This window comes from Sturnus vulgaris, chromosome 3 (genome assembly GCF_052056855.1).
Source record: "Sturnus vulgaris isolate bStuVul1 chromosome 3, bStuVul1.hap1, whole genome shotgun sequence".
NCBI classification, from domain to species: Eukaryota; Metazoa; Chordata; class Aves; order Passeriformes; family Sturnidae; genus Sturnus; species Sturnus vulgaris.
Genome location: NC_142245.1, coordinates 23,800,912 through 23,819,736, shown reverse-complemented (window position 1 = coordinate 23,819,736; position 18,825 = coordinate 23,800,912). Strand labels below are relative to the sequence as shown.

Below are 18,825 nucleotides of genomic sequence, written 5' to 3'. Positions count from 1 at the left end.
TATATTAGAAAGAGTGTGTGACATTGGAATTACTTGGAAGCTTCAGCAGTAAGTCTGTCACTGTACATACACACACACACACACACACACACAGACAGGCAGAGATGGCAGGCACCAAAAAAAACCCCATACCTTACTTTTTAAATGAGAAATACAGAAAAATTTCAAACTCTAGCCACTCAGTCATGGTAAGCAGAAGACTGCTTTGGAGAAAGGGTAGGAATTCTTTGAATTCCCCTGGAATGTCCCCTCTCTGCAAGCTTGGTGGAGGATTGGACTAAGGCACCTCTTCACACTTGGCTGTGAGCAGGTGGTGGAGTGCCACGCTCATACTGAGCACACCACGCAGACACACTCCACACATTACACTTCTATTTCTCTAAATCAACACATCAGCAAGAAAAAGCATGAGTTTAAATCTGGGATTAATCCTTCCTTCTGTAAAAATACTAGCAGTAATTTCACTGTTTTCACAAGGAAGACCAGATTCCCAGACTGTGCAAGAGCAGCTATACTGACTTTTGGATTGTCTTGTGTCCCTGGTGGTGGGCCAACGTTTAGAACTTCCTCAGTTCCTAGGAAATGCATTTTCTGTTTTAAAAAGGCTTGGGGGAGCTATTCTGGGGAATCCTCATCCACTTTGAATAACCTTTCTCTGTATTAAAATTGTTTCTATGCTTTAGTCTACGTGGGTGGAGGAGGGTAAAAATCAAAGCAATGCATTTTCTTCTGTTGGGATAAACAAGTTGGTGTGGGTGGTTGTGCATGTTAAAATGAGACAAAACCTTTTTTTAATATCAACTTTCCATTACTCATCTGAAAATAGTTTCACAAAAGCCAAATGTGTCTTTTTTTAAGGATTAAAAGAGTATGAAAACAAATTTTATTTTAATTCACCATCAGCCTTGTTAAGTGCATTTTTCATCTGCTCAGAACAGCTTTCCCATATATGGAAAGATTTTATGAACACTCTACAGATCTCAAAAAAGTCAGAATTGTTTATTTTATATTTAAATATAAAGTATACTTTTACCGAGTATTTTTTGACTGAGAAAAGAAAACCTTTCAAAAACAATTCAAGCAGGTCTCCTCAAAATGTGATAAAAACAAACAAAGCATCAATTCAGTTTTTGGATTTCATTCTGATGAATGAAGTGCTTAACCCCAATTTCTGATTGACCAGAACTCATTCAGTTTACTGCATTTTTCTTCCAAGTACTGACATAGAATTAAAATGTCTTTATTGACATAACAATGACATAATTTTCTATACTTAAAAAACATATTGTGAAATAGCCAGAATTCTGGGTTTGCAAATTTAGTCTGCATACATTTAATTCCTAATTCAGTGATCAGAATGCAAATGATAGTTAAGAATTTAGTGACCAGCATGGAAAACCCTATAAATCTACAACAGAATAGGAAATATTCTCTCACTGAAGATACTTCAAGGCAGTCATGATTTTAGTACCAGCTTCATGAAAAAATCGTATTCTTCCATTTTAAGGTGAATTGGAATTTGAGTTTCACTCACACCAGCTCTTCCATAGATTTTATTGATGATTATTAATACCTATTGATGACTGCATTACTTTTAATGGGATTTGCTAGTGAATGGCCTATCAGAACTTCAACAACTTAATATTTCTGTGAAGAAACACACAGCTTGCTTTGTATGGCATACTAAGTTACTTCTTCATAACAACTGTACAGACATTATACTACAGCACCGAAATGTATGAAAATTGCTCATTATTCAAAGCAGCAGAAGGCATCTCAAACATGTGATGAATTCATTAAATCAGTTTAGAAGGGATTAGTCATTTAAGAGCATTCTAAAGAAGCATTTTGCTACTTATCCACAGAGCTTTATCTAAGCTAAAATTTACATGACAACATACCACGTAGTGAGTAACAGCAAGAGAACAGTTTTGTTGTCTGTTTTGGGTTTATGTGGCAAGGCTTTGATAGCAGACAGGCTTCTGTGAGAAGGCACCAGGACGTGTCCCCATGCAGGACAGAGCAGGATGGGGTTTGCTCCAAGGCAGACCAGCACAGGCGAGAGTTGAGCCCATCAGCAATGTCAGCAGCACCTCCATGGTGACATTTTTAGGGAAGAGTAAAAAGCACTGCACCACAGCAGCTGAGAGAGAGAGGTGAGAATAAGTGGAATATCTGCAGACACCATGGTCAGAGAAGGAGGAGGGGGAGGAACTGCAGGGGCTGGAGCAGAGAATTTCCTGCAGCCCAGGCTGATGACCATGGTGGAGACCGTGGAGCTGCAGGTTATCCCCTCCAGCTCATGGAAGCCCATGGTGGAGCAGAGCAGATATCCACCCACCTGCAGGTCACTGAGAGGACCTGGGGAGCAGAAGATGATCTGGCCAGGATCTGTGGCTCCCCAAGGGAAATGCTGAGTGCTGGAGCAGTCTGTTCCTGCAGAACTGCTCCCCATGGAAAGGACCTGCACTGGGGCAGTTCCTGAACAACTGCTGCCTGTGGGAAGGACTCACATTGGATATGTTTGTGAGGGACTGTCTCCCATGAGAGGGACCTAATGCTGGAGCAGGGGAAGAGTGTGAAGAGAAAAGAATGGCAGAGAACAAGTGTCATGAAGTGTCCATAACCCCCGTTCCCCATATCCCTGTACTGCTTAGGGGAAGGACACAGAAGATTTGGGAGGGAATTTTTGCCTGGGAAGAAGGGAAGGAATGGGCAGAAAGTGTTTTTTTAGATATTTTACCTTATGTGTTGTTATTCCACTCTAATTAACTGGTAATAAATTAAATTAATTTCCTTCAGTCAAGTGTGTTTTGCCCATGATGGCGATTGCTAAGTGATCTCCTCGTCCTTAACTCACAAGCTTTTCATCTTATTTTTCTCTCTCTGTCCTGTTGAGAAGCAGGAAGTGATGGAGAGGCTTGGTGGGCACCTGGTAAACAGCCAAGGTCAACCCACCACAGTGCTTCAGAACTTCCCAGTTAATTATGTTTTCTATTGTACACACACATCCCCACCATGCAAGCTATTTGTTTGTGGCCAAATTTTCCTCTCTACAGGGCTCCAGGCCACAAGCATTAAATAGAACAGAAATAAGTTTAGAATTTGGAACTTGTGGAAAATCGATAATGGAGTTACTTTGGCTCGAACACAATCACATATGTCAAAAATCCCAGTAGGTGTATGAATGTTAAAGGCTTGTAGTTCATCAAATATTCTCTAAGGGTGGGTGTTAATGCTAAAGCATTAACCTGGAGGGGTCCAACCAACTACAGAGGAGGAGAAGGAAGAAATCCAAGGGTGAATCCTCCCGAGAGCATGAAGTTTCAACCTCATAGCACTAAAATTATCCACAGAAGATGTGCAAACTTTATGGCACACAATGCCTCAGAGCACTTACAGTACAGAGTTTAAAGTCTATCTGGCCAAAAAATCTGTGGGCTAGCTAAATAGTTCTTTGTTAGAGACAGACAGAAGTTGAAATGTTCAAGGCCAGATAATAGATGCAAAATTGCAATATGGAATCTACCAGTGATGGAACAGAATAAAATACCTTTTGTTTAGGTTGACATAGAGAAACTGTGAATACAAGAGCATCTGACACCCTGAGCAACTTTTAAAAAGCAGCATGGGAAAGAACACAGTGCTTAACTGTTTATTTACATTTGGGCAGGTTTTTTTGGAAATTGACAACTTTGCTTCCTTGGGAATTTGGCATAATTCCCAAACCACAGGCCCTTCCAGATATCTCAGTTATGTCCAATATCCTCGATTTTCAGTGCTGGAAGATGCATGCCAGTCAAACCTCTTCCCACAGGACGTGTGGGATTGTTTTGGTGAGTACAAACACAGGAGAAAGAAGCAGGCTGTCAGTTTGACCATTATGAAATCCATTATCAAATGGGACAATTCTCTAAAATTAAAACCTTTCTCTTCTCAGTGTAAGAAAGCTTTGTTGAAACCTTACAGCAAGTCTGACTTCTGTGTACCAGAAAGAATTCTGGGATACCATTTTGAACCTTTACCATGAAAAAGAATTTTAAAACTTGTTAAATGGAAAAGCAGAATATAAGGCCATGGACTGCCCCTCTGAAAGCAAACTGCTGCCAACACCCCCCGAGATTTAAAATGAGGGCTTGAGGCACTCCAGGCTGAAATGAATGTTTTGAGAGAGGTTCTCTCTCTTGCTAGAGCTTACACTATCAAAAGAAGAAAGATTAAGCTAATGCTGAAGAGGAAAGCACAATTACATTTTAAAATTGCTTTTTGAAAGAGATGCTGGGAGTCCTGTCCACTGGCACAGTTGGAATACCATAGAATAACCACACCACTACATGTACAAAAGCAAGTAATCTTACACTGCCAAGGAGAGACTATTCTGTTACAATCCCTGCTCTCTCAAGTATGCTCTGACTAGGAGCTCTGGCTCTAACTCACTAAATCATGTTTGATTTTAAAAATGCAGAACATTCTTTGCCACTTCTTTCACTCCAACAAAATCCTGGTAACGTACCTAGATCCTACTGCCTTCCTTCTTTCATATCAGGACACAAATTTCAGCTTCTGGCAAAGCTACTTGTGCTTTCTATCATGACACTCTAAAGTAATCAGAATTAGTCATTTAATCTCTATCCAGGCTAAAATGGCTTACTAGAGAAATCTCAGCTTAATAAATTATGTATAAGAATTCTCCCTTTTATGTAGTGTGAGCAGACATTTGAGCTATAACATCATTTATGGCTGCAGCAGAATGAAATGAGCAAATACAGGGTGCTACAACCCAGTGGAAGTTCATATTGGTCACAAAGCTCGTACACATGGAAAGAAGCAAGTGCCAAAGCCAGAACATTTGCCAAAAGCCTTTCCCATTCTTAACGACAGCAAACTTGCAGCCCATCACAAGCCAAAGACAATGACAGGTAGCTTGACAGAAGCAAGCTTTTCTCTTCTTGTGCTTCTACCAACCTGGAGCTATGATGTCCAATTTGGAAACCCAGAAATGTTTCAATATTTGGTGGGAAAAACCAGACGTGCTCCACCCAGCCTGTGAATCCTGCTGCCCTCCCCACCTGCAGTATTTATTTTGTACAGTATATCCTTCATGAGAGTGAGTTTGTCACTTGATTTTCCCACAACACCCTAAGTGTCTACACTCTGGTTCCTCTCAAAGATTCCAAAAATGGAGAGAAACATCAAGTTAACCTGCTTTAATTTCAGAACATTGTTACAGCAAGTATTGCTCTGAAAAACCTCTGTCAGCTTCCTTTCAGCTGCAAAGTCTTCAAGTCCAAGACATGGCACCTGCAGGCACAGATTGCAGTTTCAGTTTCTTAGGATAGTGGAAAGAGAGATGCAGCAGATGATTATCCCCCTGTTCCCACTTAGATGAAAATTTCAGTGAGTGGCAGCAGAAGGAGTTAATTAAAGGTCTGCTTTCTCTTTTCCTGTAGGAAAAATAAAAAGTTTTCTAAGTCTGAGCTCCACTCTGAGGTAACTAGACAGCTAATAACTTCAGGAGGGATTTTAGTCACTTGAGGAAACTGCTCAGGGAGTGACCTGACAGCAAGCTGACACTTTCAGAAAAGAGGATATTTCACTGGCATTTGTTGAGAAAGTGAGTGAAAGGAAACTGCTTTCACAGACAGGGACAATAATGACATGCCAGGCACACTGGAAACTTTTCCCTTGGCCACAAAGTCTTTAAGTCTCACATTTTGTATCTGCAGGTCTGTTCTAGGGAAGGCATAAAGGGGATAAGGGACCAGGACTGTCCTGCCCTCCCAGCTCAGCTCAAACCACATTCAAGGCAAGCAGGAAGAGCAGCACAAGGAATGTTGCCTTTTAATTTGCCTAAATCCAGCTCTAGGTTTAGCTTAGCTCAAGACCAATTGACCACTCTGTCTGTTCTGTCACAGCCATCAGCAGGGAGCCCCAACTCCACCAGGGATCACTAGAGGAGACCCAGCACCCAAGGAATATGTGAATATGGTAAAAAAAATGGATCAATGCTAGATAGAGCTCACAAAGCTGAGTGAAACTTGGGTACAAAGCACCTAGCTCTGCATAGTTGGCACCACAACCAACTAAAGGCATAGGTACCCTGAAGATGGGGATACCTCAGAGGAATAACCAAGTCTAAAAATATGAGATCTTTCTGAAAAAAAAAAAAAAATCCCCAAAGCTGCTTTTTCATGTATTTGGAATCTGTATGAATATATTTGGGAGGAATATACAGTATCTACATTTCAAACTAGTTGAACACTTTTGGAGCCAGAGATGGAACAGTTTATTAAAATGAGAAGTGTAATTCTGGTATTTATACTCCAAAGGATATGCAATACATTACAAATGTAACTAGCAGAAGGTACCAGTTCATCTTAATTCTACAAAATTCCATTTGCAGAAATAGACCAGAGAAGTGTTAGAAGCGACAGGCTGGGGAGCTATTTCTATAAAAAAAAATTGCAGATATTTAAACCAGAATAAATTCTAAATTCTAAAAAGTTGCCTCTTAACGTGCATCACCTCAAATCTCTGAAGTATTGTACCTTCCACGCATTTCCAAGAGCATATATTATTCACATTATTTAACATTTGCATTCTGATTGCAATCAGCCTTCTTTTAATAAAATAAATAGTGTTACAGTCTGTTAACCTAGAACCATCAAACTCTCGCTTCCATTATCAATCAATGCCACTTTTCTGCTGACTGCAACTCAATTAAAATCCAATTATTTGAATAACTGGATGGAAATTGCTATCATAAGATGTACATTTTTATTAGGAACATTTTGTGTAGAAAATTGACAGCACGGGAGTTGTGACACTATGGTTAAAAAATATTTTGTAACCTGGGCCGGGAAAAGCAATGTCAATAAATATGGAGAGACAGTGTCACTTCTGAAGTAGGTATTTGATTCTAAAGTTGGGCTTTTTGACTCAGAACAGGTCCAAAATTATGTGAATTCTGCTAGCATTGCCATGAGTTTTGAAAAAGTTGGTCCTTCTAAGCCTCAAAGATTGCTATTTCTACATATTTTAAGAAAGAAAAAAGTTAGTTATATATTCTGAGAGCATCCCACCAAATTACCCATGGACTTAATAATAAAATAAGTCAGTCAGTGATACTGATTCTTGAGGTGATAGCAATATCAAATTCTTTCATTTATTTTATTTCTCAAATTAACTAAGACCAGGTAAAGAGCTGTTTATTAACAGGACATCTCTCTTAATACGATTGAAGCTGTGTACCTTATAAAAATATCTTAGGAGGAAATCCCCAAGTATAAATTTGCTTCTTAAGATTTTAATCACATCAAGTTTCTACCAGATCTCTGATTTATTACACCAAAGTGTGGATCACATATTCTTCTTTCATCCAACACTAAAAAGCTGAATTCTTTTATACTGATAACGTATGCAGATAAAAAATATCATTACACTACTTTACTTTCAGTATGCCAGCTCTATATATGAAAAGAAAATCTTTAAAAATGTCTAGTTGTAAAGTGTAATGTTACTAAATAGATTTAAAAGATTAAAAAATTTCTATTTTTCATGCCTAATTATCTAGGACTCACTTGGCACCTGGAAATTGCTATGGAGAACCATTTTTAGGAAAAAAAAAGCCTCCATCTAACATATTTCTTTAGCTGATCTCAAATACCCTTACAAAACAAATACAGGTTCTCTAATATATTTCTTTTCAATGTAATCTTATTGTCTTCTACCTTGCATCATAAAATCATATAATCTGAATTATACCTACTACAGTTTTAATAAATTTCTGCAGAGGCTGTTCACTGAAGATTACTCAGAGGATTTAAACTGGGCTATTAGATTATGATTACTTACATTTGACAAAATAACTTGAAATGGCACACAGCAAGGAATGAAAAGAGCCAAAAAAAAATCAAGGATAAGAAAATGGAAATATTATAGATAAGCAAGTAATTCCAAAATGTGATTTATAATAAAAGAAACAACTCTTGATAGAATGTCATGTTCATATTACTTTTCCATCGTGTTTACTTGATTTTTATTCCATATATTAGATTTTATATCTTCCCTGTCATTTTCCTTGTGATTTCAGGCAACACCCCTAAAATATTTTGAGCTGCTTTACAAACTGTGAAGTTGCATTAAGTAGTGAACATTGTTTATCACAAGTGCACGACAGTTTTCATATATGCTGGAACCTGTCTACTTCCTGGAAATGTATAATACTTTTATATACACACAGTCTAGCTCCTTCTAAAGCTAATAATAAATGTGTACTCATAGCCTTTTGGCTCTACATGCTAGCAGAGTCTCTTAGGCAAGCTCTGAAAAGTCATCTTATAAAAGGGGTCCACAAAAAATTCCAGAATCCAAGCCACTCACTTTTTTTCACCCGGACAGTCTTTAAAAGTGAGATAATTTACATGATGTATGATAAAATCGCAGCTACTCACCCTTTTTCTCAAGTTGTAGGTCAAAATGAGATTTCTGGAGAAGGAGTGTGAAAAGGCTGTGTAGAATTCCAGCACTTTCTGCAAGGCATCCCTTTTAATCACATGGAGGTCACAGTAAGTCAGAGCCCTCACATTAGCACAGGACTGGGCCAGAGTTGACTCCTTCCAGAACACATCACCAAAAACGTCTCCTTTGCCTACAGAAAACCAACAGCATTGCTCTCAATAACAGCACTATTTCCATCAAAAATATAAAAGAACAGACATCTCATTCATACAGTCATGTTTCTTCTATTTTTGCACTCAGGAAGAAAAATGAAAAAAAACCCCAACGTTGAAATATTTAATTGATAAATTTTTCCATTATCTTTTTCTTAATTACAACAGACTAACAAAACTTCATAAGAAGAAATCATATTAAAAAGTGTTCTATGTGACAAGTCTCCTTTAAATATCAATAAATGTTTTTCTTTAAAAATTGAGAAAAGTGGTTCATTCTTGCTTCATGTTCTCTTCTGATCCTTCTCAAAGAAATTAATTAAAAGAAAATGTTTTTTCCCTTCCTCCTTTTAACTGTCACATAAAAGATCTGTTTCTTACAGCTGTGTTGTTGATTTTTCTTAATCTGGCTAACATTTACCCACTGTTGTATCAATAAAATCATCCTGTATCACACATCAGTGCAGTCACAGGCTGCAGCCAAACAGAGTCCAAACCAAGAAGAGTACAATAAGAGTAACACAACAATGACAAGGCATGAAAGTTTAGCTGTTTCACACTGGAAGGAAGGAAACATCCACTGCCTCACACCCTTCCCATGCCCATGTCTGTATGGGCAGCCAGTGAAATCTCTGCTGTGGAATACTGCCAGGATGGCATTTGCATCACTCTGGGCTCCAAAACCTGCCTGAGGAGCAGCCCCCAGGCAGGATTTCACTGGTTACACCCCAGCTCGGGCTGGGAACAAGAGGCAGTGTGTAGGAGAAAGTTAGAAGTTCATTTACAAGAGCAAATGGTCTTTTTTCCCCCCTATATTCCAATACATAATGCTAACAAAAAAAGGAATATTCACTTGTTACCTTGATAATGACAAGCTACACTGCTCTCGTTTTGAAATGTGTTTTCCTCCCAAACTGCTGCTGTGCTATATCATCACTGCCCATCTCTCGAGACCAATGACATGGAAATACCTATATATATTCATATCTATCAAGTTGTGGTAGGAATGGTTCCTTGTCTTCTAAGCAATACCTTGCCCGTAGCAATTCTTAAATCCAAAGCATCAAAATATATATTAGTTTACTGACTTCACCCAGGTTCTTTCAGATTTTCTTCCCTAAACAGTAATTTTTGAAAGCCTATATGAAGTCAAGAGAACTATCATAAGTAAGGAGCTCAAGAAAACTTCTAAATCAAACTCAGAATTCCCATCTCAGCCCTTCAGCTGTACTTCCACCCTTATCTAATCTCTTCCATTAGATGATAAGAATTTTTTCTCTGAGAAAAAGCTATCAGCTTTTGGTAAACTATCCTGAATTGCAATAAGTTGTTGTTAACTCTAATGTGTTCCCAGTCTTCCATAGAAGACTTAAACTATCCACCTTGCATGGATCAGTTTAGATCCTGGCCACTTTAGACTTAATTTTAAATGTGCATATACACTGAAACTACCTGTTCTGTTAGCACATTTTTCACAAAATTAAGCAAAGACAGCATAAAGATCATCTTTCTTCCACCTCTAGTCTCTTGCATAGGACAATGCAAGTACAAAAGCTTCATATCACCAAGCATGGTGGTAGTCCCACAGCCCAGTACAATAAACACCTTTTCTTTTTTTAATAGGAAGGATTTTTCAGATTTTCAATTATTTGTATGGTTTTTGTTAGCAGATACATTAAAAATGTCTAAAGAAAAAAGCGTCCATGCACTTGAAACAGATCGTGTACAAGGCTTTTAGACAAATACACAATATATTCAAAATTGAAATGAAACAATTTTTATGCACCATAAAAACTGATATGCTTCACTGGGTAAAAATGGATTGTTTGCCTTTGGAATAAATATGCTTTTATTCACAATCTTCCAGGCAATTAGCTAAACAACTGTTTTAATTAACGCTCTGGAATCTATCAAGCATTGAATTGTGCCATCAGTGATGAGCAACAGTTAGAGCTGGTAGTCCAAGCACAAGGGAGAGAGGAATTCTAACTCATTTCTTAGTGTATTGCTTAACATCACCAGGGACAAGCTTCCCTACCTTAAAATGACAACCATTAGGTTACTGCCCCACAGTAACACGATGAATAATTAGTACAATCCAAGCACAAACAGCATGGTGCTGCTGTGCCTACCTCAGCAGTGAGGTACAACAGAAGTTGGTTGTGTCTTGCTCTTTTGGAAATTTAACTTTGTTTTTCCCATAACACAGAAAGACACAACTTTGTCCTTCACTTGTGGAACCAACCAGTTTCCCTTCACTATTTGAAACTCTTCCCTCTGAAAAAATCTCCCTCCTGCAGTGTTCTGCCACCTCCCATTAGTGGCAAGAACAGCACAGGAAGGAGCTGGGTCTACTGGGTGCCCACTGAGCCAAACCAGAGAAAAGCAACACATGAGCAACAAACTCAAATCACAGAAGTCCCTGTTTTTGAGAAACAAACTAAAAAACCCAAAGAAGTTGTACTCTTTCATTAAAAAACTTCCTTGAAGTTAACAGCCAGTGATCTAGCTGAAAGTGAATCCTACCCTGTATTTCAGTTTCCAAGGCAAGGCACATGCAAGCACCTCATTGCTTTATTTCTGTCAAGTCCATTTTCTAAATGATGTGTACCAAATGTATTAAATTTGATTGTCAGAGTCTAAAAAAAACCCCACTTGTTTGACATTTATATAAAAATGAGGTGGGGGGAGAACCAGTAGAAATCTATATAGTAAGAAGGAATTAAAATTCCACCCAGGATTACCTGCATTAGAACAATTGGCCTCTTATTCATAATAAGGAATTGCATACCATCTCCCTTTGTCTATATGTTCTCCACAAAGTAAGATCAATCACTGTGGGAAAAGGAATTAAAAAAAAAAAAGGGGGGGAGGCAGACTAAGTAGGTGTTTTATCAAAACCATCTGTAGTTGGAAAGCAAGAAGGGTATGGTGATACTTCTGAGTCAGAAGGTGGTTGGCAAAGTCCATAAGGGAACCTGAGCCAAAAGCCTCTTTTTATATATAACTTCAGGCTTTATATATTTCACCTTACCTCTGAAGAAAGATTAAAAAGCTAGAGAAATGCAGATGGCCACTTGTTTGTCAGTACTTTGCATTTCTCATTCCCAGCTTGCTGAATTCCAGATGTTTGCCAGGAACATTATCTGTCAATCACACTTAAAGTGGATGATCTAAGCTTTTTCCATCAATCATTTATATTCCCTGCTGGATTTGTGGGCTGAGGACCTTTTCCACCATCAGCTCAGCATGCACTGGAAAGCCAAGTAGTTTTCTGCCTTTTATGCTTCCTTGTTTGTTTTAATTATCACAACAAGTCCCCAAACCCTGATATATTTAAACTGCAAAGAAATATTTTATAAAACTGTTTCCATGTTTGTTCTTTCCCAGTTTCTTCTCCACATCAAATTTGCTGTTTATCTCAAAAGTGAAAAGATGATTTCTCTGTTACCACTGCCAATTCAGCCTGAGTCAGGCATAAGGTCAAGCCACATCCATTCTGTCTCCTGAAAGCATCACCAGTGACGAAGATCTGCTTATTGCAGCTTAGTCAGGTGTTCAGCTGATTCTGAGGAAAGAACCACACTCTGACATTACAACTGTACTGCCTTGATACCACAACAACCCTTGGCCTTTTCACTCTTAGAAGGGGAAAGATTGAAGAGCTCGTCTTTCAGACAGAAGATATTCCACTCTACTCCAAAAAAATATGACTCGTGTGGAATATGTTTGGCTGATAACCTACCCAATCCACTTTTGGGTTCTGGGTGTCTGGAAGTCCTGGTGCAGTTTTGGTGAGATAGCTGGGGGGAAGATGAGGCTATGGATTCATGTGTTGCAGGACTTCCAAATATAATTTTGAAGGCATTCACATGAATCCATGGATTTTCAGTATATCAGAGAAAATATTCATGTTTGAATCATTCTCAAAGCAATAGCAATGGTTGTTACAGCAGCCAATAGCAGAATCTATTTCCCAATTTGCCTTCATCTGCATGCTTGAACGATAGAATTAGGATCTGACACAGTATCAGCAGATCCAAAGATCAGATAGAATGGCCAAACACTGCTCATGGTTGAGCAGTGAATGACCAACCACTGCTCCCCTCGGGGGCACTGCAGCACTAAGCATATCTTGGCAATCAGGTGTTGAGCAAACACAGCTACCTGTGATGCTGATCCACAGTGCCTGGCCACAATGACTTTCCCAGCACAGCTCCCTGGAGCTCCCACACTGGCCTGCACCCCCAGCATCTGCTCTCCACCTCCAAACAGTGGGAGACAACAACTGCTCTAAGAGCAAACACAGATTTTTCTAGGGTCAAATTCCTGTGATCATCACATGATAATTTGGCTTCAACTGAAAGTCCTTCCCTTCTCCTCTCTTCCCTCATTTCCTCCAAATCTAAGTAAGGCATGCAATTTAAACTTTCTCACTTTACAGGGAGGAGAAAGATTCAAGGAAAGGAAAGACACTAGAGCAAAAATAATTTTTCCTCTTGCTACATTGATGAAACAAAAACTGTCAGCCAGAAAAAAACGGAGCTGTCATTTGGCATTGAGGTGGAGTATCCAGTATCTGTCCTACAGATAAATTGCACAACTTGACAGCCACTGAATAGCCTTAGTTTGGTTCTCCAACACAGTACAGCTGGCAGGGGATGATGCATGGAAGTGGTTTGCTGCTTTGGATTTTCTTAAGATTTCTCAAGTGCAAACTGAGACACGTAGTGAAAAGTGGATGGCCAACTGCACTGCAGAGAATACACTACTTTTAATTAACCAGAGGTTTTAACTACTTTTTTCCTCTAACTAGACCTCCAAAAAGCCTGGGTATGTTTGCCACAGAAACCGAAGTGTTACAGAGATAACAAACCGAAGTTGCTATTTAGTGATTTGCCTGGTGCACAGACAGAAACACAGAGTATCTGTTCATCCTGTAAACCACAGCCTGGCAACATTTTGCAGACAGTTTACTATACAACTGCACCAATTTTCTCTGTTGAAACACATTACTGAACAGGCAAAATAAAAACATTTATCTTAGAGATGAGTAGCAACAACATGATTTAGTTACAGCAAAAAATTCTGTTATTGTTGCTATAATAATTATTTGTCTCTCAGAATACATCATGGATTATATTTCACTACTCAGTTTCACTACTGATGCTTTAAACATCAATTGGGCCCTACCAGGTTTATTCACAAAAAAAGCTTCACCAGAATTGGCATCATTTATCCTATTTGCATTTTAATGGTTACTATAAAAATGTTATAAATATGTGGCCAGTTTGTACAAACGCAGAGGATATGGAGTAGCTCAGGTAACTGGAATAATAAATATATTTGAATGTATTTGCACTGGTTAAGTAATAGGAAAAACACAGCTCAATCTGTGTTGTCATTGCATGGGCAGTGCTAATTCTCTGACCAAAAAAACCCAAAAAAACCTATATAAGAGGCTCAAATTGCATTATCCTCTGAGTTACTTCCCTGATTACTTAGAGACAGGCTTTATATTCTAGATATTGCTTGAAACATACATTAAAGCCCCAAAATTTTATTATTTTATTTCAGACAGAAAGGATTCACAAGAGTTTAAATAGTAAGTTTTGTGCTCTGAAATATAGAAAGTAAATATTTTGAAAACCTCATGAAATTTGCATCTATCTTGTATTTTATTTCGTATTTCTAGTAATCCCTTAGTATAAATTTAACAATGTTACAGAAATATATCTCTGAAAAAAAGTATTAATTTGAAATTTGGAGAAAACAAAGAAAAACTAGTGTTCCATGACAATTTTTTCAATTCTTTTTTAACCTGTCTCTTCAGTGAAAAAAGAATTATTCTTCCTCCTCCAAAATTCTGAAACAGAAACAAAACCCTAACTCCCCAAAAAATAGAAAAAACAGTTCAGTGGTTCACGTGCCAGAAATCAGGGTCTTTATAGAAAGCTGACTTCTTGCTAAATTATAATTTCTACTTCTTCACACCTCTTGTTGCAGCAGGCACACAAATATGATGTGCAAGCCTTCCTAACACAGATATCCCGAGACACCAAGGGATGTGCTGGAACAGAGAGCCTGATCCCTACCAGATCTCAATTTCAGCTGCCAGTGTCATGGATCATTGTCCTGCCAGACACTGCCAGCTTCCAAGGGGGGCTTCTTCCACACGAAATGCTGTTGGACTGTTTAAGAGCACATTATGCAAAGGTGGATAAATTCATGGCAATAGAACATGAAATGTGCCCAGAAGTTCCCTACTGACGCCTCTGTTCACAGGGAACACTCCTCTTCCTTCCTCCAGCAAGTCATGGAATGTTATAAAAATCTGTTTTTCCAATACCCTGTGAAGTCTTAAACCATCTACAAACAGCAGTGGACAGCAGCTTTGGCAATTCATGCTTTTAATGTCTGTCAGAAATTAGACATAGAACAAACAAAAAGTTTCAAAAATGGCAAGTCCTGATATCAACCCACCCCAGATGTCTGGAGGACAGGAATAAGGAACACTCTCTTCTGAAATCACCACGTAGGATAAACCTTTATTTCAGTAAGAGTTTTAGTGCTGCTACTGCATCCACCACAAAATTAAAATTTTACCTTAATGTAGACCTCTTTATGCCCATGGCCTTTTAAAAAGTTTAGTTGCATCTCCATCTGTAATGCTTTTGCTAAGTGTGCCTGGACACTCATTGAGCAAATCAGACTCTGAAAATTGTTATTTCAGTTGATGTTTATTGAATCACTTCACAGAAACATGCAACTTGTCCAACCTGCCTATATAAATCAATCTAAAAAACCCCACCTTTCAACTATAAATAGAAAAAGCACAGTAGAACTACTGAGGATAAAGATGGATTTTAATTTCAATCATTCCTTTGTGAAAGCACCGCTGGTCATGTTTCAGTCTTATTCAATAGCACAAACAATGCTGTGATGTTTGATACTGTCAGAAAACTCTTAATGCCATCCATAATCCTGCAACCATTTCTTAAGCCTGAGAGCTCAGGAGCTTGGCATTTTTAACACAGAGAGGTGTACCTAAATTTAAAATTCAGATGAAAAATGAAGCAGAGAAGTAAGGGAGTTCTTCAAAAGGCTCTAAAATAACAGAACTAATTTTTGGAAATGAGGTAGAAGTAGTGAGTAGTTTAGTTCAGGGAAATCTGATTTAGCTCAGGTACTAGGGACAGTCTATAGATAGCAGCCTGAGCCTGGGCTCAGTTAATTTATCTGCCATGTTCAGGTCTGCTGAGAAGCAGTTTGCACATAACTGTGTGGAAGTTGCAACGTTTTCCATGGAGAGGGACTAACACAGACAACACTTCTGCACTGCTATTGTCCCTCCTCTAAAACAGACCATCCCTGTGGCACAGTTGCCCTTGCAGTTGGCACTGTCCTATCTGGATGCAAATCTGTCCCACCAAAATCTGAATCAATCCTCTGGTGTCTACATCTGAATGAAATGCTTACGGCTAAATGAGTAAGCTAGAGCAATTGTAAAGAAAACAAACAATTATTCTTATAACATTTCTTTAAGACTGCAATTAGATCAAATTAAATCAGCAGGAATTTCTCCACACAAAGCAAATGGAGCATTTAATATCCTGCTGAAACAAAACATGGCACACCAAGGTCTCCTACAACATAATGTTAAAACCACAGTCTCCAATCTTGTCAACTTTGTAGCTTTGTAAATAACAATAAAATATCTGTATTTCAGGGTCATGGAAATTTCACTTCCTCAGCTCCTGTGTGATCTTTAATGTAAATCTATGTGCGTCTTTTGCACACTCCCTGCTCCTCTCCCAAGAAATCCTATTCTTGACATTGTGTTACTTGCATACCTACGTAACATCTCCATGCTGTAATTGCCTTTCAGCTTTGATAGCAGCAAAAGGAACAGGAACAAAAAACCTGCAATTGTAAGTAAAACTGTAATTGTAATAAAAGAGCAATTGTATTCCTTACTCACAATAAATTCCTGCCTTGACTTCCCTTCCTGTCTCATTCACTTTATTTGCCCTTTGTGGAGCCAGGAGCTGGACTCAAAAAATCTCACATGTCCCTTCCAACTCAGGATATTCTGTGATGCTAAACCAACCGTCAAGAAAAAAGGTTTATTCTTTTGATAGTTTTTAGCTCAAATAAAGATAGCAAGAACATAAATGCAAAACAGCTGGAATGTAACACTTGGGACAAACTGTTCGGTGAGAGAGTGTTGTGTTTTCTTTTTAAATGAATCTTCTAGTTAATGCTATTTTTCCCATCCAGTGCTCAGCTCTGAAGACCATAGTGGCTTTCAGGGCTTTGGATTTTAGTTGTTAAATAAAAGCTTAAAGCTCCCTGTCTCTAATCAAGTCCACAAAACTAACCTCCAGTCCTACCTTCCATACACACATGGCCCCCTTGCAGCAAATATCAAGACCATTTCAGCAGCCCTGAACATCTCATATAAATAAAGATCTGCTGCTCAGCCTGGCTCTCTGGGAGCCATTAATTGACAAATTTTGCAGCAGTCTGAAAATTTAAGTACAAAACACTGCTTTCCCCACTGCTATCTAGAAAAAAAAGTTTTTCACCCTAATTTTCAAGGGTCTTCTCCTTTCTCTCTCTAGCTTTTTACTGAAATGTTTTCCTAAATATCAAAAATTACCCCAATTTCAGGCAGAAAGACTTTGAATCAACTTGAGTACTAACAAGGTCTCCTATCCAGCCATTCAATGTATTTCCAGAAAATATGTACAAAAAGTTATTTTGCTGCTATGACATTCTTTTCTGTAATTTTCATTAAATTATCTAAGCACACACAGTTGGAGACATAGCACAGGAATTAGAACTTTTTCAAGCAATGGTGAGGAGAGATTGAAAAGGTTCAGACTAAATGGCTGGAGAGCAGCTAAGTGCCTTTCCCCCTGCATATTCCAAAGAAAGCTGCAGTCAGACCTTATGGTCTGTGCCTGGAATGCAGTTAATTCAGGAGGAATATTTTTAAGAAGTTATTTGATAAATTAAAATGCAGCCAATCTCCTGAGCACGAGTAGGTTTTCACTTTTCAAAGACCTGCAGTAAAGTCAGGTTTTCAGATGGTCAGTGTCTCAGCCTGAAAGATCTGCTCCAAAACAGAGAAACTAGAGCTGCCAAATGAAGTGCACATAAACACTTGATTGTTTTTAACAGAAGAAACAAATCCTCACATTTTTTCTAACCACAATAAAGGGCTAAGTCTTTAAGTAAGAGTAGTTCAAAGAAATACTATCAGTCTCAGATGGATAAAGCAGCATCAAACCAAGTGGGAAGGCTCAGGAAATTTAAAAGCAAAGCCAAGTTGAAAACACACTCTTAATAGAATTCCTGCATGACCTTTGCTTCACTCAGCTCTCTTCAGGGCAGGGACTGTGTGATTTGTCTCAGTCTTCCTCAAAGTGCTGAGTGTACGTCAGCACTTCATCCTACGCAGTAGCAGCAGTGTCAGTGGAAGAACAGCAAACTACCAAAAACAGAATTGTGTCTCATCCAGGCAGCTTCCCACCAGCTAAACTTCCCTTCTACATAATCCCACTCTCATACTTACACATTAACATAGAAAACATAGTAATAGAGTGGCTTTGCTTGCTAAGTCTTCTTTTTCTGACTCATTTGTATTGGAATGAATCACAAATAAATCAATCGCCTGGCTGAGAGGTCATTTTCGACATTTTTGTATCTATTTCTTTGACACACCAAATTCAAAGATTTTGTTGCATGAGCATCAGTAATTTCTGTATTTTAACATAAATTTTGCATAGAATTCAAAACATGTATCTTTAATCCCAACAAGTCAAACTTTATATGAAGGGCACAAATTTCTTAAAATTTTTACTAAAACATGCAAAGGTTTTGGGTTGGTTTGTTTTTGTTGTTTTTTTTTTTTAAATTTGCATATTTTTGTGTCTCTGTCTTAATTTAAATTAATAGGAAAAGCAATCTTAGGGGACACACAAAAAAGTATATTTTTTCACTGCTGGCCTATGCACAATTTCTTCCAACTCACATTAATCCAAGTCAATCAAAGTCAGTGTTTTGTTCTAAGAACATAAGCCTGAGAATATACCTGTCTCTGGGGTATTACATGGAACTGATTTGGAAGGCTATTATGCAAGTGTAC

General features: G+C 38.3%; 1 protein-coding gene across 1 annotated transcript in view; it reads right to left on the bottom strand.

Annotated features, from left to right (window-relative positions):
- The window catches only part of KCNH1 (potassium voltage-gated channel subfamily H member 1), a 173,082-nt gene that overhangs the window by 64,288 nt on the left and 89,969 nt on the right, over positions 1 to 18,825 (bottom strand). The window contains exon 10 of the mRNA XM_088161207.1: positions 8,454 to 8,650. Within this exon, the coding sequence (XP_088017333.1) occupies positions 8,454 to 8,650 (197 nt within the window). The remainder of the gene's footprint in view (positions 1 to 8,453; positions 8,651 to 18,825) is intronic.